The following is a 25,362-nucleotide window of genomic DNA, read 5'->3' as shown; positions in this document are numbered from 1 at the left end:
ACTTTCTTAACTAGTTCTAGCATCACAATCTCCACATTATTCCAAAAATGCATCACTTCACACTGTTCTACATTAAAGTGTCATGGTTATCAACTTCATCAGACCACATGGTGCTGGATATCCAGCACCATCTTCCATTCACAATATGGCCACATCAACAACAAAAAAAATACTTTGCAATCATGCCCTGCATAACCAAGTTTAGTCATTACAAAGCATAGTCAGCCCTTGGTCTGAATAAAGACTGGCAGACTATGTACGTACTGTTTGCTACTTATTATTTAGCCAGTTTTGTATGCATGCTGCGACCACCCAGTTTAAACTATGCATTTTGATTCTGCTGACAAGACTACCTTGTGGCACTTGCCGAATGCTTCAAAGTTCTACCTTATCTTTAAGGTTCCTTTCATGTCCCAAGATATATTAATTTCAGTTGTGAGTATGTGACAACTGAGCACCTGTAAGCCTCTGGGCACAGAATTATTAAAGATACCCAACCCTAAGTGAAGGAATGCTTCACCTCAGTCTAAATAACCTTCTCACCCAAGGATTCAGATGAGCAAATCTAAGTATATCCTTCCTATGACAATTTGACCAAAATTGCACACAGTATTCTAGATGTGGACTGAAAGAACTGCTGCAAGATTTTTTTTTTAAACTTGCATAAACTAGCTTCCTTGCAATAAAGTCCAACATTGTGTAACTGCGGCTGCATGCCTTAAGGAAATAGAAATCTAATGGTCGGCACGGTGGCACAGTGGTTAGCACTGCTGCCTCACAGCGCTTTTTTTAAACTTGCATAAACTAGCTTCCTTGCAATAAAGTCCAACATTGTGTAACTGCGGCTGCATGCCTTAAGGAAATATAAATCTAATGGTCGGCACGGTGGCACAGTGGTTAGCACTGCTGCCTCTCAGCGCCTGAGACCCGGGTTCAACTCCCGCCTCAGGCGACTGACTGTGTGGAGTTTGCATGTTCTCCCCGTGTCTGCGTGGGTTTCCTCCGGGTGCTCCGGTTTCCTCCCACAGTCCAAAGATGTGCAGGGTCAGGTGAATTGGCCATGCTAAATTGCCCGTAGTGTTAGGTAAGGGGTAAATGTAGGGGTATGGGTGGGTTTCGCTTCGGCGGGTTGGTGTGGACTTGTTGGGCCGAAGGGCCTGTTTCCACACTGTAATGTAATCTAATCTAAATCTTTCCCCATTAATTTCAACAATATGGAGAGAATCTTTGCAAAACACTTCGTATCTTTCACCCGGACAAATTATCTAATTCAATGAAGCAAACACAGTACTAATAACAAAACCAAAAATCTGATTTTAAAAGACTTCAGACATAGAAGCCAAAAATGGTTACATTGACAAATGCGGTCATCATGATAGTGCACATATGGGTGATTTTGCTACAGTACCAATCATGATTGCGAACAGCTTCACAGAGCATGAACCCAAACTCAGTCAGGAAAGGTCATTTTAACTAAATTACACTGTCTACAAACACAATGGAGATTCAGTTTGGAACAGTACAGGTATCACCAGATCCACTTGTGTTTGTGCATGTTGGGGAGCGAGAGCAGCAAAGAGGAAGGGATGGGGTGGGGAGGAGAGAATGCAGCATGAGCTCATTCCTTCCACTGATAAAACAAGGATGAAGGAGAGGGGGTCAATACGTAAACTTGGTAAATTTTATTTGAACCAATATCAGTTGTATATTTAATATAGTTATTAATTCACTGTATATACTCAAGTGATTACAAGAGTCATGTTTTAATTTTAACTTAAATCCTTAATGTTACATGTACCTAATGCTGTTTTTTTTAAAAAAGTATGCTTGAGGGAATTCTTATTATACAATTGTTTTTCATTTAAAAGAGCTCAGAAGTACTGATAAAGCCAGGACAGTCATCCCCCAATTTCAGGACCACGGCCAGCAACCAAAGTGAATGAGTATCATTATGAAACCAACCAGCCCGATTCAGTGGGGCTCCAATCTTCAGCAGGCCATCTGTCCCTGCCCATTCTCAGTGTGGGACAGCATTTCCAGCTGGGCATGCTCTGTTCACCACCTGCTTTCTCTGGAGCCCAGCCAAGCAAAGTGCAGTGTGATATAGGGAAAAAAAAACTTGCATTTGAACCAAAGAAGTGCTCGACTTAAAACAAAAAGGAAACAAGAGCTGGGTGGCAGATATCTCGGGAGACAGATGACCAAAAGGAGAACCTGGAATTCAGAAGATGCAGAGCCGAAAACTGGCAGAGGAGCCAATGAGGTGGTTTCCAGGTAAAAAGGAACAGAGCTAGTTCCATGTAACTAGGGCAAAGACAAACCCTCAAAAGCTCAGAAGGAGCTGCAGTTAGAAACCAGTTTAAGAAGATTAGATTGAAGCATGGGGTGGGGTACTTGAGATGTTCTGGTACAAGTCACAACAGCAAGTAAGGGAAGGGGGGAGGGGGGGGGGCAGGGGAAGCAAAAGGAGAATTCAAAAACTGGCTCTGACAGCAAGGAGTAGAAATTCCTCTAGGGGAACACAACATAAGATTGTTTGATTGTCTGGCCAGATTGCTCACAAATGCATGCATCCACCATTTATAATGCAGCGTGTTGTTTACTTACTGGCTCTGTAGTTGGCATGGTGCAAGGTAAATTTTGCAAAGCTGGAAATAAAATTGCTTACAAAGTAAAAATTCATTTTGGTACTTCAAACTTATGGAGTTCTGTTATAGTTAATTCGAAAGGATTTGAGATTTCCAAACCTCAATCTATTTTTAAATAAGGTTAGGGGCTTCCAACCAGGTCATGAAAACAGAGGTCTCAGCCAGGATCATTTGTTTGATAGGTGAGTCATGGATTCTATGCCAAGTATTGTGTGAAAGGAGAAAATCTGCACTTTTTGACTAAGTGATAATTCCATAGTAAAAGGGTGGCAGGTTTCAATCATGTGTCTAATGTCTTGCATTTAGATCAATTCCTACAGTGTTAACAAAAATGTTTTAAGAATGACCTTGGAATTGATAGCATTGTACAGACAAAAAAAGAGAGACATTAACAGCCTAAATGAGACCAAATTGTTTTTTCCTTCAACCAGCCAGGCTGCAGTGGGGGACATGTAACAGACATCTGCTTTGTTTGTATGAAAACTGACTGGAATGTGGTTAATTAGAAAGGACACTCTAGTATAAGACAAATCAGCTTTTTGTAGTTTTATAGCTTTGAGAAACAGATCTGTTTCACTCAAGCAATGCAAGCAAGATCCTATACTCCAGCAGTTTATTTTAACATTAAGAAAGCCATCCCACTGTTTGCCCAAAGTTGGTTCAATCTGCTTATTGATGTATATGAGTGTGTTTAAGTGCATGGAGATTATACTCACTTCTATATAATCTTATTTCTCCTATTCTAAATTACATTCCTGGCAGCCAATAGGTGAGCAATTAAGATCAAAAACCTATCCTCAATTATTTCTGATCTGGATAGCATTCAAGGGAATCAAGTTCAATTCCCAAAAACAAACATGCTGAATTTAGAGGAAAGGAATACCAAGAGTGATTATTCTGAGGAAGTTGCAAAGATCTACACTTGATTGCATGCAAGAATAACAATTTTCCAAGTCAATAAAGTCTTCCAGTACAGGTCTAACAGATCCTGAGCACAAAGTGTTATTTAGTTTCCCAATAAATTCAAATGACCAATGCAAAAATGTACAAGGTGAAGTACCTATTCAGAAAATCAAAAAACGATCCTTTTATATGAGAGCATATGGCAGTAATGTTAATGGGCGGCACGGTGGCAGTGGTTAGCACTGCTGCCTCACAGCGCCAGTGACCCGGGTTCAATTCCCGCCTCAGGCGACTGTGTGCGGAGTTTGCACACTCTCCCAGTGTCTGGACTGTGGGAGGAAACCCACGCAAAGATGTGCAGGTCAGGTGAATTGGCCATGCTAAATTGCCCATGTTAGGTGAAGGGGTAAATGTATGGGTGGGTTGTGCTTTGACGGGCCGGTGTGGACTTGTTAGGCCGAAGGGCCTGTTTCCATACGATCTAATTTAAACACATCAAATGGCATCCTTGCGACATTTGATGCAAGCCAATATAGATAGTGAACCAAAGCCAGAGAACCACGCTCAAGGTCAATGAGGCTGCCACACGGCTCAATACTCAGAAGTGACAGACTTGCTCCTCGAAGTCAGCAGATATGAACATGTTCATACGAGTAAGCAGTCGATTATAGGTCTCCAAAACAGAAAACACCCAACACATCTACTGTGTGCATTCAATCTGAACATTAGAAGTTACATCTGTGGACGATGGGCTCTAACAGAAGAGAGGAGTTGGGAAGATTTTGAAACTAGTTATAGCAAGCCTCACAATGCAACTTGCTCAGGAAGATCGATCTGAAAATCCAAAAATAAGTTCTTATAGAAAGGCACTGGAGTGGATGTTGACCATGGTTAAGGTCAACTAAGAGAAGGGCAAAACAGGTTTTAAAACAAATCTGACAGGAAAATGGTGTCATTGCGATTAAGACAACAGGATTAAACTGTGTCTAGTCTCTACGGTCCTTTCAGTAGAAGTATAGCACTACAAATAGCCACCTTTGTCAGTCAGCACACAATCAGGTTTTGGGACAAAGGATTATAACTCCAGACATGCCTCTTCTCAATCTAGAAGAGTTAAACAGGAATTAATGTGCAAATATGCAGAATTATAAACTTTGTTGAATTTAAACTCAAAACAGGACTGCCAGCAAGAATCACAATCAATAATGTGTAACCTGCAATTTCCTGATATTCTTTTGAAGTCTACTGGATCACAATCACTAATACTTCCTTTTCATAAAAAGAGCAGCCACCTGGCTGTACAAATGGAATTTTTAAAAACTGCTAGTCCAAGAAGTTGGCAAAAATATCAAAATCATTGATTTTCCATCCCCCACCAGCTATGTGACACAGATCCCAAATAATTACTTTTACGAATCGACAAACAATCACAGAGGGTATCCAAAAACCAGCCAGAAAAATTCTGAACAAAAAACTTAAAAATCAAGTTCCTGATCTGTTCAACATTCAGATTCAAGAGAGAGAGTCTCGAGTAATCCAAGTGGGCGGCACGGTGGCACAGTGGTTAGCACTGCTGCCTCGCAGCGCCAGAGACCCGGGTTCAATTCCCGACTCAGGCGACTGACTGTGTGGAGTTTGCACGTTCTCCCCGTGTCTGCATGGGTTTCCTCCGGGTGCTCCGGTTTCCTCCCACAGTCCAAAGATGTGCAGGTTAGGTGAATTGGCCATATGAAATTGCCCGTAGTGTTAGGTAAGGGGTAAATGTAGGGGTATGGGTGGGTTTCGGGTTGGTGTGGACTTGTTGGGCCGAAGGGCCTGTTTCCACACTGTAATCTAATCTAATCTAAAAAGACAAATCTTTAACTTGGAAATTGAAAAAAATCTCAGCCTTTTCCTCTAATCACCTTTGAGTCACTGTCTAACAGTTGAGACTCAATTACATCATAAACATCATAAATTGCACAGTTAATTCAAGACCAATGATTATGTTCAACTGTTGAAGAAATTAAAAGCTTAGTTCAAACTCTTGGCCAGACTCTGGTACTATGACCAGATTGGGAACTCAACTCATACTGCCAAGCACCAAATGCAATGACCCAAGGTAACAATTCAGGCCAAAGAGGTAATCCTTGGATTTGATTCTGTACTTGCAAATACACTCATAGCTGCAAAATGGCTGGAGTTAATAACCAACATCTTAGTAGAGTACATAGACTATGTTCATTCCAGAGATGATCTAAACTAAATCCTAGAATTTCAAGTTGGACAAACTCCTTATTAAAAGTATTTGAACAATCAAAAACCTCAGGCAACACTCAGTACTCAACTGCATTTTTTGGTCTGTTTTTTCTTTAATTGGAACAAAAGTACTGCTCGTCAGTAGTCACCAAGAATCTGTAACTAAATTTTTGGCTCTTGAAGGTGGGTTGAAGGACACCTGAAGCAGAACTAAAGCAGCATTACACACCTACTGATCAACTTTGAAAAGCAAATTTCAAAGTGCACTTGCAGGAAGCAGCCAATGATGTCTCAACAAATCAGGATTTCACAAATTTGAAGAATGTTATGGTAACATGAGGATCAGTGGAGTAAATTAACATTTCCACGTGTAATTTACTGACAGAAGCTGTTGAGGTAGACAGTTGAATAGAAGGAACAAACATATGTGTTGTTAATATCAAAGATGTATGCTTTTCCTGGATAAATGGACAATACTTTGATATAGACTAAGCATAATGAATCAGTTAAAAACAAATCAGATAGAGAAATATCCCTGTAATCAGAAGCAATATAATTTGGATAATCTAATTATGTGGGTGCATTCAAAATAGGGCCCAATCATAACATATATACTGTAGCTTGCTGCCAATGCACTTCAATGATCAGTAAGGAATAATTTGTATTTCGCAAACATTTGGTACATTTTAAACCAAATTGGGTAAAGCAACATCCAGGCTTTTGCATGCTTAGAACACCAGTTTTACTTCATTCAACCCCTTGGTAACTTCCAAGTAACCTTGTTTTTATTAGTTGTTAAAATAGCTATTTTGAGTAGAGTTACATACCTTAGCCTTTGCGCTTGATGATGGAGGGGTCCTGGGTATCGTCTATTTGGGGACTGATACAACTGTGACAGAATTGCTTGGTTGGTCTTCTGACTTGGATTATTGGCAAACTTGACAGTGATTGGCTCTGTGGCACCTGGAGGCTTTTGCCCATTCAAACCTTTGATTGCTTCCTCAGCTTCTACTCTCTTGTCAAACCGAATGAAACCAACACCCCTGGACACACCTAAAAAAAGCAGGCTCAATTAATTGCTGTCTAATTTAATCCAACATTTATAATTCTCGGATCTGAATTAGAATTAGCAAATTGTTAATCCACTTTAACTTGCTAAAATTGCTCAAAACACAAACTATTTGAGAAATAGAACTAGGGATAAAAGAAAAACAGAAGTTCTATAAATTCCAGCAAACCTTAAGATTCCCTACTACAAAATAAATGAGAAATTTGCTGATTTAAGCCCAAGCATGGCAATTCCCGCTAGTAAATCTCAATCTAGTAAATTGAGATACATCTCATAAGAGATGACTCCCTTTGAAAACTTAACTACTGGAATGTTTCAATCAGAAAAATGTCTTGTGGTAGCATGATCAGCAGTAATTTGAGATTACAAATCAATGCTTGAACCAATTTGCTTGCTGAGTCAGATGTGAAACTGGTTTCTACCCATGCAAAATAGCACTAAAGTCAGTCAAGTTCCTTTTCATCATTTTACCCTGTATCTGGATATTTTACATCATTTCAATATACATTTAATTTGAAACCTTGATCTGGTGACCCCAGTTGAACCTTTGACTTTGGAATATACAAATCCACTATCAATTAAGCAAAGGAAAATTGAATGAACGTTACCTTGATTTATTAGTGTTACTACTAGCATCACAAAAAAAAGTATCAATTCAGCTTTCAACTCAGTCCTTCCCCTCAACCATTTTATGTCCACAAGCAGCTCCACTGAAACACTATGCAGCACTTCAGATACAGATGCAAATTCTTAAGTGCATTACAGATTTAGTGCAGTAAACTATAAGGTCTTCTCGGCAATCGGAGTGTTCTGATCCTTACTTAGAAACCCCACACTCTGCACAAGTGCTCAAATAATGTAGTGGTCATTTCCTTACCTCTCAGCTAAAGGGTCAAAGTTTCACTGCCCCATCAGATTTGAACAGGCTGATTAGCAATATTTAAATCTGTCCTTGTTCTCTTGGAATCAGATTTCAAAAGTTGCCCAAACTAATGAAGTGGCTAGAAAAGGTTCAGTTTCAACTTAGTTCATTGTTGAAAGGACAATAAATTAGCAAACTTTGCAGCTATTCTTTTGGGATATCTGAACTTCAATCATTGGAGATCTGGAGCAAAGCTGAAGATTTTCAAAACAAAATACATTAAGGCTGCCCTATACCTTGAAATTAAAGGCAACATTTAAAGAGCTCTTCCTCAGGTTATAAACGTGTATATTGTAAGTGTAGCACAGGAAGAGATGATTAAATTACAATTGTCAACTAAAATTTGAAACTCATTTTGTTCTGAGCACTAGCACTAAAATGTAGAATTCTATACTGGTCATCACCTAATTTTAAGCATGAGACACCAGCTAAAAAAAAGACAGGTCACGGCTTTAGATCTATTTGGTTTTGCGCTTGACAGGTCTTTCATCGGTAGCAGGGAAGCAAGAAGGTAAAATTACCCAAGAGATCAAAACCACCTAGAATGTATTTACTCAAAAAAAAATCACACTGCTTTAGCATAAAATGGTGCAATAAATATGCAGAAATAGAAAACATAGTTCAGAATGCACTTCTCGCTATGCACAATAGCTCAAAAAGTCTGAATACATGACCAAGTACTACATTTCCCCCTTAACCAAGGAAGGCACTGCAACAGTTCTTGAACATGTTTACTTTTCGTCTGAGATCAGTTTCACAATGCTCACTAGGTACCCAGCCAAACAGAGCCTGTAAAGTTACAATCATCATTAAAAAACTTTTTAAAAATCAGGTGGTAACAAAGTGACTGTGCAGATTACCTTTTATACTTCAAAACATACTATGCAGTTACAGGCACTAATTCTCAAGAACCTGAACTACTTAGGTCAGCTGCCTGAAAACTATTAGAGCATGTTAAAATTGGATGAGTCCAAAAAACCCCATTTTGGTTAAGATTCTGGAAAGTCCTTCATAACAGCATTAAGAATGTACCCAACCACCTCCATGGACTGTAGCTATCCCACACAGCCGCTCATCACCTTTCGGAGCAGAGAAAAGGCAATACAATGCTGACATAGCCAGTGACATGCACATTAAGAAAACACATTTGCAGAAATATTACCAACTATTGAAGTGGATAAGTGACTAGCTTTAAGTTAAATCTTGCTGAAATTAAGTAGCAATGGAGTTATTTTGAAACGAGTTCTACATTGCTACCTTGTAATTTAAAAAACTATTTAGGCATGCAAAAAGCAGTTGGAATATTATCAGAATCTTCAATTTGAGCAAGGGCTCAATAAAATTCAAGGTTCTGCCCCATAAATGAGAAACCTCAGGGCTCCAAAGACCTCAAGGATATGTACAAAACAGCTACATCACCTAGTTCAATACAGCACTAGATCTGGACTCAAGTCTGTCCAAGAGAAAGGAAAGATCCTCAATTAGAAGTTTATAGCTGGCCCCAGATTTACAAACAAACATCGAGTTACAATTGCTCATACAGTACTTATCAAAATCAAATAAAGGATGCATTATAGATTCAAATGCTTCTCTGTACTTCGGAATAGTTCTTATATTGTCCTGCATTGTGTTCTGATATACACACACACACACAAGGGAAGCGGTTTGCAACCCAGGGAATGCCTGTAAGATTAATGGAAGCAAGATGCAACAAACTAAGGAGATAATTAAATGTAGTAGGTGCATACGTTAGTTGATTTTTCTGCATAAAGCATGTTTTCACTTGCACAACTAAAGAATCAGAGGATAACTTGCAAGCACTCATAAGCACCCACCTACAATATTCCATGTCACAGGTCATGGCTTCTGCAATGCTTGCCTGGCTGATGAAACAGATTCAAGGACCATACCTCTAACCAGAATCTGGCAGGTTTCTGGGAGGTGAAATTAGTCTGCCTTCAGCCTTTAAAGTCACTGCATTCCTTGCTTTTTATTTTCTGAACAACTTTGAACATTGGCAAGAGTTTTCCCTTCATACAGGAACGTCCTCCAAAATCACTTTCTTCTGAAGGTGGGTCTCCTACACAGACATTTTTGTTGCAAGAGACTCTCTCAAGATAGAGGGAGATGAGTTGCTTTGGCAGCTTTGGAGGTGATGTTTATATGTAGTCCAAGTTTCAGAGACATCGAAGAGTCAGAAGAGTGATTAATTTATACACAAGGACTTTGACAGTGATATTTGTCCTGATACCGGTGATATCTGACCTGATACCAAAGACTCTCATCCTTAGGTATCCAAAGGCAGCATGTTTGCAGACTGGAAATCCAACACTGGAAATTCAATGTCAGTTTGAAAGGTAGCTTCCCAGATAGGGTAAATGTTCTATATTTGGACGATTTCTGCACTGATCTTCATACAGAGATAGACCAGAACCTGACCTGGGATAGGTTGGTAAAGGATTTGAGTCTTGAGATTGAGGCCAAGATCAACGATTTCCATCAATTCTGTGACAATATTAAGCAAGTTTGAAGATTTTCTTCTGAATGCAGCAACATTGCCATCCACATAGAAAACTTGCAGGACTTGACTTTCTGAATTTCATCCAATTTAAGGGTGAAGCGTTTTCCATCCATCCATCCTACAAACAACATCCACACCACTTGCTCTTGACAAGGACAGCTATGAAGATAGAAAAAAAAGAGAGACACCCTGCTTGACCTCTAAGAATTGTGATATTGTGTGAGAAGAACTGTTACTTACATTTTATTGTGGAGAAGAGGATGATTAATTTCTCTGGATAGCCATAGTGCTTCCTGATTGAGGCTTTTGCCTAAGTCAATAACCACAGAATGATTGGTCTCATCCCAGGCATGTCTCAGTTGCTGGGCAGTGAAAATAAATGTCTAAAGTTCCATGGCTTGGTCAGAATCCACACACCAGCTTTCAAGGAAGCATTTCCTCAGATAGGAATGCAGTGCCTAGTGAGGATTCAGGCAATAATCTTCCATGATGGATAATAGAAGATTCTTTAGTTCCCACTGCTTTTCTCAAAAGTGGTGGCAATGGCAGCATTCCAGATTGGCAGGAATATTGTTTTCTTGCTCCAGATTTTCAGCAATGATTGAATTGAAGGGCAAGCTCTGCTCCAGATTTAAGAATTTCATCTCTTATGGTTTTTCCATTCTTCACAGGTCTAAAAAAAGGTGGTTTCAACTTCTGCCAAACTAGGTGGGAGTCAGTTGGGGTACTTCCTCAAACACACCTTCAATTGTTTGCATTACAGTTTGTGTTGTCCTGAAGGCTTACACGCAAAATGTCAACTTTTCCACCTTCTGATTCTGCCTGGTTTGCTGCGTTTTCCCAGACTCCTGCTTGTCTACCTTCTGTCCACTTGAGGCGGATATATTTTCTCTCTCACTCAAAAGGGTTCCATCCTTCACTCAACACCAATTTGAGATCAAAACTTGTTGAGCCCACATATTGCTTTGGTGGCACTGAGGAAAGTGGTTGTTGTGCTGGTCAGCTAGGAGTTGGAGCTCAACTTTCCCAGTTCTTGATTTCTTCTTCTAGGTAGCACTTTGTACAGGACAGCTTTTAATGTGGGATTTGCACATTAGCAAATACAGCCCTTGACAAAACGGTAGATCCAGTTGCAGCACCAAGGAAACCTTGTTGACCTGGCACCTCTGTACTACTGCAGCCTTCATCTACCATACTGCCAATAGCAGAGAATTATCTACCACCTGGATCACCATTCAGTAATTGCTTTGGATTGCACTTGTCTGGTTACTCCTCTCAGAGAAAGTGAGGTCTGCAGATGCTGGAGATCAGAGCTGAAAATGTGTTGCTGGAAAAGCACAGCAGGTCAGGCAGCATCCAAGGAACAGGAGAATCGACGTTTCGGGCATGAGCCCTTCTTCAGGGATGAGAAAAGTGTGTCCTCCCCTCAGACTTTACAGTAACAGGTGGGTCTGCCAGGAGTTGAAAGTTCCCAAAAGCCCCTCTTGTGATAAAAGTCAGACAAGCCTCTCCACTGCAGCAAGTGACAATCCATGGAATAGTGAGGTTGGCTAGCCCAATGTTAAATTCAGCAGCAAGGCATGAAATCTAACATTTTTAAAATGAAGACAGAAGAAACAGGAGTGATTCTTGTTCTTGTTGCACTGCACCATGGACAGTGGTTAGGAATCGGAGGAAAACCATTTTGTAAGCATCTGGAAAGAATCTCTGCAAATCATCTTTTCAAAAGGACTACCATTGTAGCCAACCTTTACAGACCAAAGACTTTCCACATCCTTTGCTCCATAAGCCTCCCATAAATCTCCCGAGCTTCTTCCCCTGAACCTGTGTCAATTTTCATTCCCTCTTCCTTCTCTAAAGCCACCATTGATCAGTTCTTGCACTTCTGTCCTACTACCAAAGCCCTTCCAAGTGGAGTACGTACCACCCAAGAGGATGGATAAGTTGTGCCTTCAACATTTTTGAACATTTGAATGATGAACTTCTAGAAGACAAAGACACTCCCAGATCCTTCAGTACAGGGATCTCCTCAAAACTCAATTAGATTTGTTTGACAGAAGCATCATAGTTTTCCTCATCTTCCTTTTTCAATTTTTGGAATTGAAATCTTCGGGTCCTGGGTCTGGTTGTTCTGTGTTGCTGTTAAATTCTGCTCTCCCACACACCCCAACCCCAAATACTTGTTTCTTTTGTCAGGGCCTCTATTTAGCCAAGGTAGTGGAATATCATGTACAAGTTTGTTGATAAAAGATCGGCGACATTAATGTAGGTGGGATTGTAACATTGTAAAGCAACAATGGATAACATATGTATGCAATTATGACAGATGGGATAAGGGCTCTGGTTCAACAGTATTTATTGCCAGTTTTAATTATTCACAGTTGAATGACAACCTGTGGATCTGAAGTCACGTGCAGGGGAGACACAGTAAAGGATGGCAGGTTTCCTTCTCCAAATAACACTAGTCAACCATTTTTGAAGAAAACTTACAATAATTGATAACACATTGTCAGCAGACCAGTGAGTAATTCCATATTTTTCAAAATTCAAATTTCCAGACTTGCCATGGGTGAGGGGATTTGATGCTTATCACTGGAATTTCAGTCTGGTGCTGCGGATTAAGTGCTTCAGTGACATTATATCACCATCACCACCTCCCAAAATGCAAGGTGAGAAAAACAGATTGGAATTTCCTTTACAACAAGCTATCACCATTGTCATAGGAAGCAACTTTCTTACAATAATCCAAAAGCTTTATCTGATTAGATTTAATCTGGAGTGCATTCCACAGTTCAGTTCTGGGCATTTGCACCTTCAGAGAGAATTTATAGTATTTTAGTCTTGGAAGGATTGCACAAATTCAGACTGTTGCCAGAACACCAGTGTTTCGAGATCTCAAAACAAAAGAAACCAACTGGAAAAGTTAAATTCCCCCCCACTCCCTAACACCAGCAATTGTATTATTGTGGATACATGTCCAATTTTTAGAACTTTGAGAAACAGTGCAAATTGCTACAAGTAGAGCTTCCTCCCCAAAATTAAACAGCTCAATTAAAAATTTTTAAATTTGATTTTCGATTTATGTTCGCCTACATATAGGGGATATGCAACCAAGGCGTACAGCTGCTGCTAATAAAAGGGGTGAATGCCTACTCTGGCTTACAACAATACAGGTGCTTTTTGTTTGTCGTAGGAAAGCAGTGGTTAAAATGCAAGCTTTCAACCAACACAAGCTTGTCAAAAAAAGCCAGAACTAGAATCCACAGATAGAGCCAGCCAATCACATCCAAAAAGATTTCCCCATTAAAGATAGCAAGACAGAAAACATCAACACCTTCAAAATGATCTGCTCATGAGAAAGACCAGCCTAAAGAATACCCAATAGTGAATACTTTTAGTTATATGCTCAAATCAATAAAATCACTTACTCAAACTGCATACATAGCACAAGTAGTCAGGATTTAATTTCAAAAATCAATTGCTCAATTCACTTTTCTCCTAGATGTAAAGATTATTCATAAAGATACTCAATTTGAAGAACATTTCCCTCCATCTGCATTGCAGCATGACAGAAATGGTTTCATTTACCGAACGAATCAGGAGTTCCGGACAATTCACAGTGGTACCTATCTATACTATGCAGACGTGCTACAATTGCATAAAGCTATGTTGAAAATATGATTGTTATAAGTACAAGTCCCATTTCTAAGCGTTTTAAGTTTGCTTTACATTCCTGCTTAATTTAAAAACACATTAGCAACACTAAGGATTAGAACATCATCCTCTATAGCAGGTTTAAAATAAAGATTATAACTGCTTTAAATTTATTACTTCACCAGCCGTGAAAGCACAGTTCAAACTCGCACCTCCAGGGTGGGAAATGACTCAAGTCAGCGTGAGCTCTTAAATCTATTTTTGTCCATGCATATTTATGAACAATTCCAGCAGAAAATTACATTTTCTGGCCCACATCTCTCAACCCTCGACAAGTCCTGCAGGCAAGATAGTAAGAACTGAAGAACTGCACAACCGGTCTTATAAAAGACATGAACAGTGGGCATGTACTTACCAGTGACCTGGTCCACAAGAATCCTGGAGGTAATTATGCGTCCATATTGGGTGAAAAGCTGTTCCAGTTCTTTTTGGGACATAGTTTTTGGGAGCCCGCTGACATATAAATTCGCATCTCTGATGGAAGCAGAGCTGGGACGAGCATAGGAAACCTGAAAATAAAACAATTATTCATAAACATACAAAAACAACATATGTAAAATCTTCTAGTGATATGCATAAAAGATTTCTTAGGATAAAATTAAAAAAACTCTGGAAATACAGGGAAGAACTGAATGCATCTGAAACAATAGCTGGTATTTCAGGGTGACCAAGTAGGAGATCAGTTAGAATACACAAGGGCAAAAACTTTGACTTTAGTTGATTCAACCAGTTTTCCCAGCTTGTTGATTTTTAAAATCACATTTCAAAACAGTTAGGGTAAAAACAAAATGCTGCAGATCCAGGGAATACACAATTTCAGTAAGTGGTTACAGGAAAAGGAAGTTTTGGTTGGTGATCTTTGGAACACATTCTCAGCAGGTCTGGCAGTGTCTCTGGCGAGTATTTCCAGCATTGCGTGCCAATTATTTGAAGACAAATTATATTCTGTCATCACAATGTTTCTGAATTGTGAGCAACAATTTTCCTGGTGTGATAGAATATTTGTTCAAAATCAAGACTTACACATAAACACTGCGTTAAGATCAGAATATCTAGCACAAACACTAATCTCGTGTGAAATAGTGATTTACTTTCCTTTCAACTATGAAGTAACAATCGGATAAACTTGTTCACGCAGATAATCAGAATGTCTACCTATGAAATGGATCGGTTGTGCACAATGGATGGTAAATGCAAGCCAAAACTGTGATTAACAAAACAATGTGAAGCAATGCCTTTATTTTACGTATCAAATTTACTCATCCAGCCACAATCCGGTTCTTTGAGCTCCCGAAGCTTCCTTCAGCAGCTCTAACTTTATAGAAGACTAATACTGCAGATTTTCTTGAGTTTGCCCATCACCAGTTCAGTTTCCAAAAAAAAAAGGAACAGATGTCAGGTGACAACTTGACAAACTAAACCCCCAATGGATCAAATTAATACTATTTAATCTTTGGCAGGTGTTTAGACTTTTCAGCCAAAGGAAACTCAGCTAACTTTACAAAGCAATGAGCACAGAAGAATTAGTCAATAGCTGGTGCCATTTTCTATGCCATGACAGTATTATAAAAACAATTACCATTTTCCTTGAACAGTTTAAACACACCCAGGATTAACACTATAGTTACTCACCTGATTAGATACTTAATAGACGAGCTGAATTAGACAATGTCTCAGAGTCAGGGACATAATATATGGCTTTACAGAAAGAGCCAGGAGATACTTTATCACAATGGTCACAGGGCCATTGTTGGAGATGGTCACTGATGGGCAGCTGTGCTGTAGATATTAACTGACCCTTGTTCAGCCTAAGTCTGCTGTAGGTCGGCACCTGCTTGATCAGAAAAGTGCTGCATGGAATCAAATATCCATAAGCTCAACCCCCTACCTTAGTTGTTGAAAAAAAGGTCATCTCCCTTAAGACTGTTGCATATAAATGAGTTTAAAGAATTTAAATAAAATAATTTGAAGCAGACAAAAAAATTACAAACCTCAAGCAAGGTTAAAAAGTTCTGCTGCTTTCCACACAAAGGCAAAACTGAAATGGAGATAATGTAGAACAAATCTAATGTTCAGAGTCAGATGTACAGCATGGACATTGACCCTTCGGTCCAACTTTTCCAATCCCAACCAGATATCCCAACCTAATATAGTCCCATTTGCCAACACCTGACCCAAATCCCTCTAAACCCTCCTTATACATATACCCATCCAGATGCCTTTTAAAATGTTAAAATTGTATTAGCCGCTACCACTTCCTCTGGTAGATCATTCCATTCACGCACCACCCTCTGCGTGAAAAAATGCCCCTCAGATCTCTTTTACACCCTTCCCATCTCACCCTAAACCTATGCCCTCCAGTTCTGGACTCCCCCCAACCCAGGGAAAAGACATCTAATTATCCGATCCCTGCCCCTCTTGGTTTTATAAATATCTATAAAAATATTGCATGGGAAATGTGTTTTTATGGTTTCAGGTCATCTAACCATTTTATACCTGTTTAATCATTTTAATAAGTAGGTGGCTTTGTTCACCAATCTCTCAGAAATGAGACAAAAGACTGAAAGATCAGTTTTAATTAAGGGGTAATCGCTGATCAAGACAACAGAAGAAATTACTCAACATTAACTTTTAACAAAACTGTGCATCTATAGACTCAGCTAGCAACCAGAAATACAACAGAATTATGTACTGGTATTAGAATGGCATGATATTAAAAAACTACAGAAGAAACATCAGTGCTTCTTATTGAAGTTCTGTGGGTGTTTCAATTCAGCAAATTTAAAGTGTGACCATGAAACGTTTACAAATTTAAAATTCTCAGATTAGTCAAATACTAAGATAGAAACAAAATGGGAGCGGATGGGCACCATTCGGCTCTTTATGCCAGCTCATCCAACTCCATATTCTATTTCCATTTTCTTTCCATACTCTTGATCCCTTTAGTCTCAGAACTTGAAAAAATAATCAAGTATTTTAACTTCAACTGCTTTGTGTGGCAGAACATGACCAATCTGTCCTGGACCTTCCAAACAGACCTAACAGTCAAGGTAGCACAACTCTCTTCCTCCTCAGGAGGCTTAGGCAATTCAGCATGCTCATAAGCACCCTCACCAACTTACACAGATGGCTGTTGTGGCAACTGCTCCACCCAGGACCTTAAGAAACTACACACAGTAGTATACATATCCCAGACCATCACAAAAGTCCATCGTCCCATTCATGGACTCCATCTACACTTCTCGTTGCTGTAGGAAGGCTGCCAAAGATCCCTTCCACCTCAGTAACTCTTCCAACCTTCCCAATCAGGCAAAGATACAGAAGCTTAAAACACACCGTAGCTTCTTCCCTGCTATTATTAGCTGCTGGTTGGACCTCTCCAATTTCAAATCTGATGTTGATCTTGCTTTTGTGCATCTCCTGGGAACCCATAACCTTGTATCCCTCATTTTGTCTAAATATCCCATGATCTGTGTCTTCGTATGATCGGCCTATACTTCTCAAAATAAAAAAATACTTCTTATATTAGTGACATGACAAAGGCTGGAGGTTAACTCCATGGAATTACAGATTAAAAATCAACTGGGGAACAGACTACTTGACAATCTAAAGACGTTAGCCCTGTCAACATGCGATAATAGATTTTAATGTTCAAATCAACTCCTTTCTCAGCCACAAATGCTATAAATGCAGTGGTCAGCCTCTGCTTATACACCACCAGTATCTCATAACTGGGAAACAAAAGCAGCAGACAGTACAGATGAGTTTGAAAAGACAAAGGAGTTTCCAAGACACATTCACCACACAGGAGGCTGCTTTTGCCCGAAACATCTATTCTCCTGCTCCTGACGCTGCCTGATCTGCTGTGCTTTGAGCACCACACACTACTCTGATCTCCAGCGTCTGCAGTCCTCATATTCACAAAACTGGTATCTAACACCACTGACCATTCACTTCCATTCAGCAACTAAGTCAATCTCTGTTCTTGATGGTATTCCAAGGTTCCTGGTACATTTCACATTGAGTGCTTCAGTGAGGTGGTTAGGCCAAAGTTTTTTACACTTTAAATCCAATTACTTAGGAATCATCACTAGAACAAAGTTAGTTGAAAGTCTGTCTGGCACACAATTAGCACTGAAGCATACTATCGGGGATGGGAGGGCTGTTATGAAAGGGAAACATTTTAAAACAGCATGTGATGACAGTGCTGATTGCTTAGACATTATGGGCACAATGAGATGCAGCAGGAACAATAAATAGCCAATCTTAGTTCTCAGACCAAGGAAATGGATTTTGACTGGTTAGCACTGCTGCGGAAATGCAGAGACTGGCAGCCTCCTTTACTTGTACCTTTTTCCCCCCCACTCTAAAAGATGCAAATCCAGACTTAAAACTGAGTCCTCCACATTAATGAGCAGCCTACAGCATGCACAAATGCATCATGCTGCAAGCAGTCAGTCAATCTCAAATTACTTCTGGTGTGCCAAGAGTTTCAATCTGAAGTTTTAATAACTGTGGTCCAATAGCAGAATCACATCAATAGTGGACCTGGAGCTCTGAAGCTTCTAAGCACTGACTGAGAATGATTGGTCTGTTGCCTGATGCAAACAGTCAACACAATGGACCATTTAATACACACCACAGCTGGCATCACAGCAGCACAATAAAAATCATACCTGTGTGGTTACTGAAGTATCTTTCATTTGACAGCAACATCCTGTTGGTGGAACAAACTTCATCAGTTTGCTGTAAAATTCTGTACCCTGGAGGCAGACTGATCATTGGTCAAGGTCAAGACTGTGGACATGGGCCCTTGCATGAATTTGTTGTATAGATCAGTGTAGCTATCATGCAGATGAATTTTGATATGGCCCATCTCATGGAGGCGGCCTAGGGCACATTAATGAGGTTGCCTCTAACTATATAGATCTCAAATATTCTAACCACAGGTCACGAGATATATTTTAATCTCCAGCTGCTCAAACTCCACCCTGCACTCAAATTTACCACTGAAATAGAGTAAATAAATAAGCACTCTTTTCTCAATTTTTTTTAATATATTCTTTTCAAGATGATGCCGCCATTTGTTGGGCCAGCACTTATTCCCCCTCCTCAGCTGCCCTCAATGTGGCAATAGTGAGCTGCTGCCTTGTAGAATTCTAGTCCATTTAGTGTATGTGCCCACTTGCCGCTGCCACCACCACCATCCCTCCACCCCAAACACTTAGTCAGCAAGCTCTAAGAAACCTGACAATGGGGCCTCTAAAGATCTCCCAAAAGGTTAGGATTTGGAGGTGCCAGCATTGGACTGGGGTGTAGAATGTTGAAAATTACATGGGTTTGACTATTACCTGGTATTGTGTGATTTTTAACCCGAAAAAGGTTAATTGACTTGTCAATACACAGGCTGGAACATCCTACTAGAATTCCATGAACAAGATTAACATTACTGATAACCTCATGAGGGCCATTTACTTACTGTGAAAGCTTGATGCCACAAAAGGGATATCAATACAATCTGTGGCAACTAACCTAAATTAGATCATTACTCCTTGTATATAGCTCAAACTCATGAAAGGATGCATCTCTACACATTTGGCACTGAAGTGGGGCCCCATTTCTGTCAGGTTAATTAGTGAAAGGGCAGTATGCTAAACATGCTCTACTAGCCTGTGTTTACAAGTCTCAAAATACTACATCTAATATTTAGATACTATCCTGCTATAGCACATCTATTAAACACTGCATACTGCATGAAGAATTACACAAGAAACCAATTTAAGATTCAGTTGGGTGCTCAGTATGATACATTTGTGAATGCTAAAAAATTAGAAGTAACACAGGGCTCCTGTTTGGGCAAAGAAGAATTTAATAACTGACTGTCAATGGCCATTGCATTTCCATGGCAACGTTGTGAGCAGAGTCAGCCTGACAGAAAAGAGTGCCATTTAACTGTTCATGCTGAATTACCAAGCCAACCTGCACTCTTCCCATGCTGCATAAATTGCAGTCCTCCACAAAGCACATTTCTTGCATGAGTCCTGATGATTACATGATTGAAATCTACAACTTCCTGCCTCCCTTGCGACACGTTAAGTCAATTGCACAAGTGTGGAATAAGTGGACTAAAGTTAGGTAAAATGGTACATTAAAGGACTTCAATCTCAACCAACTTCCATTTGTACAGAAAAGATGAGATGACAGCAGCTTACTGGCTAAAAAAGGAAAGTGTGCATGTGGACTGGGAAGGTAATTTGAAATCAGCTAACTATTAAGTTTTCATACCAATTTCTTATTTTTGTTTCATAAGTTTGCAGAAGCAAATATGCAAAGGAAAAATGATTAAAACTTAAAATAAGTCCCTTGGAGGCAGGAGAAAAGATAACGAAAGAACAAACAGCTTGAACAAATCAGTACCCACCCTCAGTCAAAGAAAAAAAATGTAGGTAGAAATCAATGATCTAAAGGCAACGGAACCAAAAACATCTTACATGCACCTAATACCCTTCTTTCCCAAGTTTGAAACGAGGCAGCTGCAGGGAAGGTTTCTGATTCATACAGCACAGAAAAAGCCCTTTAGCAAATTGAGTCTACACCAACATAACTACCATTTAAAAACTGCACAAATCCCAATGCCCTGCACTCGTCCCATATCCTTGAATGTTATGATATTTTAAGTGCCCATTCAAATATTTTAAAGGTTGCAAGGTTTCCAGCACCCATTACGTTCCCAGGCAGTGGATTCCAGATACCCACCATTGCTTTAGCCTTGCATTCCCTGCCCCTTACCCTAAAGGTATGCCCTTGTAATCACTTATCAGGGTTAAATACCATCTGCCACTGGTCTGCCCATCTGACTAACCCATCTATGCCTTTCTATAACCCACAACCACCTTCTCTGCTAGCTATTCTATCAATCTTGGTGTCTCCCTTTTTTGCTCTAATAGTTTTAAGTTGTCTCCTGTGCTTCCTATAACCCTAAATGGCCACAACTGAATTGTTCCCTTTGGGCTCGTTAGAAGCTCTACACTTCTTTATACAGGGCCGAACTGTCCTTGACAATCGGGGTTCTCTGAACACCTTGCTCCTATATTTCCCTCTAAAGGGTACATATTGGTCCTGTACTCTTCCCAGCTGCTTTTCTAATGTCCACCAATGCTCCACTGTAGACTTACCCACAAGGATCTATTCCCCATCTACTGTGGCCACAGCTTGCTGCTCTATGTTAAGGTTTGCCTTCCCCTAATCCAAAGGGATGGTTTTCCTCATCCAGAACGAATTTGAACCATATCATGTTGCAGTCATTACCATTAAAAAATATGTTCCCCACTACCACATTGAACATTTATCTGGTTTCTTTCCCCAAAACCAGATTCAGCACTGCACTGACTTTGTTGGGTCTTCTACAAATTGATAGAAAAATAAAAAGCTCTCCCAGAAACATCAAGAAATTGGCCATGTCTGAACTCTGACTATCCTAAATTTTGTTCTGAAAGTTGAAATCCCCTAGCATAATTCCCCAATTATTACTCTTTCAACTCTGTACTATCTACATATTTCTCTATTTCCTGCTGACTCTTTGGGGGCCTAAAACATACTCCTAGTAAAATGGCTGTCCCCCTAATGCTCCTAAGTTCTACCCATAAAGCCTCATTTGAGGACTCTTCCAAAATATCACCCATTACAGTAATCGACTCCTTTAACTGTGCTACACCACCCTTTTTACACCCTCTCGCCTTGCCTAAAGACACTACACTCTGGAATTGCCGGTCAGCCCTTCCTTCAACCATGTTTTTGTGATGACAACAATATCACATCGAAGATATTGGTTTATCTTTGAGATTCTCTATTGGCTCCTACAGATAGAAGTCAGAATATGTTCTGTTTCTTGAACTGTGGGGGGGGGGGGTAGAGAAAACATGAAACTACAAATGGGCTAGGTTGCCTATATTGTAGAGAAACTCTCTTTAGGACATAGTAACATGACAAATTCAAAAGGTCAATATGGTTCATCAAATAGAAAGTGTCAAAATTGTGTAACCAGAGTGAATAAGTTTTAAAAGGCATTAGATAAAAGGTCACAAGAACAGGGCTCATGGGACCGAGGGTAATTAGGTTTGGTTAGTGGACAGAACAGAGGAATAACAATTAGAAACCACAAAAAGATTGGCACTGCAGTCTATCTACAAATGTATTAAATGATTTACAAGATCATTAAATATAACCATGTTTGCAAAAATACAAAATCAAAACTACTGAAGTTATAAAGCATTTAAGTAAATTTTGAGCATGGTTCCAGATAGAGTATAATGGGAAAGGAAAAAAGTTAGAAATCAACTAGCATGCTGCAACCATGTTGCACAAAAGCACGGTGGCTCAGTGGTTAGCACTGCTGCCTCACAGCACCAGGGTCCCAGGTTCAATTCCAGCCTCTGGCGACTGTGTGGAGTTTGCACATTCTCCCAGTGTCTGCGTGGGTTTCCTCCAGGTGCTCCGGTTTCCTCCCACAATCCAAAGATGTGCAGGTTAGGTGAATTGGCTGTGCTAAACTGTCCATGGCGGTAGGTGCATTAGTCAGAGGGAAATGGGTCTGGGAGGGTTACTCTTCGGAGGGTCGGTGTGGACTTGTTGGACCGAAGGGCCCGATTCCACACGATGAAAATTTCCTTTTTAACTATCAAGAACATGATGCCTATTCGCCTCAAACGTGTGTAATCTCATTACAACATACTGACATTTTGGACAGTATGGAAACAATAGGGGGTACCAAGTCAAGAAAGGCAGGTGACCAAGGGGGATTGTTCGGAAGGATCAAGCAGATTCAAGAAGCTGCAAGACCTACATGTTACTTTTTGTTCTAAAGGAACTAGACAACCAGGGGCACAGGGCATGTAAGTGGGACAAGCTGATCAAGACAAGATGCATCTGTATTGTTGGAAAGACAAATACTGGGGGGGAAAAAAAAAGGACAGTGAGAACAAACCTAGTGCATATGAGCCTGAATGACAAACACTATGTACAAAAAAGTAGTAGACTTTAATTGAGAGAATAATTTAATACACAAAACTCCCAGTCATAAAATCTACAACATAATTGGGTAAGAGGGCAAGTTTACTCAATCATGTACCAGTTTTGCAACAGGTATCCATTAGTGATGGATTATTTTTTCCTAGCACGAAACAAGGAGAAGCAGAACAGAGCAAGAAAACCTCCATGGTACAGCAAAACGTTGGAAAAGGCGAGGCCAAAACGGAGGTGGAATCACGCATGAGCGCATTATTCCAAAAAAGATGAGAACTATACAATTGGACACTCGGCAGCATACTGCAAGAAAGTGAGGACTGCAGGTGCTGGAGATCAGAGTGGAGTATGGGGTGCTAGAAAAGCACAGCCAGTCAGGCAGCAGAGGAGCAAGAGAATCGATGTTTCGAGCATAAGCTCATCAGGAGAATTCCTAATGAAGAGCTTATACTCAAAACGTCGATTCTCCTGCTGCTCGGATGCTGTCTACCGGCTGTGCTTTTCCAGCACCTCACCTCAACAGCATATTGCAAGGGTTGGTGGTCTTATTGAAGCTCTTTCCCATCAGGTAGTTTCCAAAACGCCCCATAAAACGATCAAGTCAATGTGGCCTGCAGAAGAGCTGCTATAGAGGTTAGAATGATGGACATCTTGTTGGGGCACGAGGGGTAGGGGAAATACCACAACACATGGATTTCATACTTGCACCATCCAGTGGTCAATGACCTGCAAATCGAGTAAGAGTGCTGTCACTGGCTAGCAGTCTTCACCTACAATGTCTGTCAAATTTCTTCCCCTATTGATAAACACAGATACAATGGAATTCACTACAAGGTACATCCTGATGTTCAAAAAAGTAGATTAGTAGACCTACACTGTTCGTACCATTGACTAGACAATGTTAAAAAAAACAATCGGCAAATTTAAAAAAGCATCCCCTCACCGGAGGCAAGAGACCACAAAAGAAAAGCCAATAAACTGAACAGAATGCTAACACTGCAATTGCAAAGGGTAAAACATTGAACATGTTGACCAAACAGGTAGATGGGAAGCAAAGTTTGTGGACTGAATTAAATGCCCCATTTGAGAGCTAGAAGCAGTACTTATGAAATGATGCAAACAGCAGTTTTCAGGTCATTTTCATGTACTGTTAGGTAGTCAGGAATTTTTAAATTGATGTTTAGTTGCTTCAGCAATTATATTAGGTTGAGATCTATGTAACAACCAGACCCTTTAGTGTAAATAATGTGGTACAGAAATTTTAGAGAGCCAACATACATAGCTGCACTGGAATTTGTTTTTAAGATTGATCATTGGTTGTGATAAAGTCTTACAAGCATTCATTCATTGATCAGATTAGATTCCCGATCATGAGGAAACAGGCCATTTGGCCCAACAAGTCCACACCGACGCTCAGAGTAACCCATTCCCCTACATTTACCCATTACTAATGCACCGAACACTGAGCAATTTAGCATGGCCAATCCACTTATCCTGCACATCTTTGGATCATGGGAGGAAACTGGAGCACCTGGCAGAAACCCATGCAGACACAGGAACTCCACACAGACAGTCCCTCAAGGTGAGAATTGAACCCAGGTCCCTGGTGCCATGATGCAGCAGTGCTGACCACTGAGCCACAGTACTGCCCCACTGGATGTGGGCATCGCTATTAGAGCAGCATTTATTGCCCATCCCTAATTTCCCAGAGGGCAGGTAAGAATTAACCACATTGCTGTGGGTCTGGAGTTAGATGCAGGCTAGACAGGTAAGGACAAGTTCAAGTAGTGAACTAGATGAGATTTTCCTACAATAAAGAATGTTCCACAATCATTAGGTTCTTAAATCCAGATTTTTGAATTCAAATTCTACCATCTCTCATGGCAGGCTTTGAAATCAGCATCCCAAAATACTGGGATCTCTGGGTAAATAGTCCAGCGATAAAACCAGTGAGCCATTGCTTGCTTGTGCCATGTCTTTTTCATGTATTCAAGAGTTGTGCTTCTAATCACCACAGAATTTGCCAAAGGAAACCCTAGAAGAATTGCGCAACCATTCTGAAGGAGAAAGTGAGGTCTGCAGATGCTGGAGATCAGAGCTGAAAATGTGTTGCTGGAAAAGCGCAGATCAGGCAGCATCCAGGGAACAGGAGAATCGACGTTTCGGGCATAAGCCCTTCTTCAGGAATGAGGAAAGTTTGTCCCGCAGGCTAAGATAAAAGGTAGGGAGGAGGGACTTGGGGGAGGGGCGTCGGAAATGTGATAGGTGGAAAGAGGTCAAGGTGAGGGTGATAGGTCAGACGGGGGTGGGGGCGGAGAGGTCGGGA

General features: G+C 40.3%; 1 protein-coding gene across 7 annotated transcripts in view; it reads right to left on the bottom strand.

The window, feature by feature from the left end:
- Nucleotides 1-25,362, bottom strand: part of LOC122564158 (ELAV-like protein 2) — an 89,254-nt gene that overhangs the window by 10,479 nt on the left and 53,413 nt on the right. For all 7 annotated transcript variants that reach the window (XM_043718859.1, XM_043718813.1, XM_043718850.1 and 4 more), the window contains 2 exons: nt 14,371-14,524; nt 6,617-6,842 (listed from right to left, as the gene is read on the bottom strand). In XM_043718859.1, coding sequence (XP_043574794.1) covers nt 6,617-6,842; nt 14,371-14,524 — 380 coding nt within the window. The remainder of the gene's footprint in view (nt 1-6,616; nt 6,843-14,370; nt 14,525-25,362) is intronic.

The sequence above is a fragment of the Chiloscyllium plagiosum genome, chromosome 2 (assembly GCF_004010195.1).
Source record: "Chiloscyllium plagiosum isolate BGI_BamShark_2017 chromosome 2, ASM401019v2, whole genome shotgun sequence".
Lineage (NCBI taxonomy): Eukaryota > Metazoa > Chordata > Chondrichthyes > Orectolobiformes > Hemiscylliidae > Chiloscyllium > Chiloscyllium plagiosum.
Note: the sequence above shows the minus strand (reverse complement) of the source record. Positions and strands in the feature narration are given on the sequence as shown.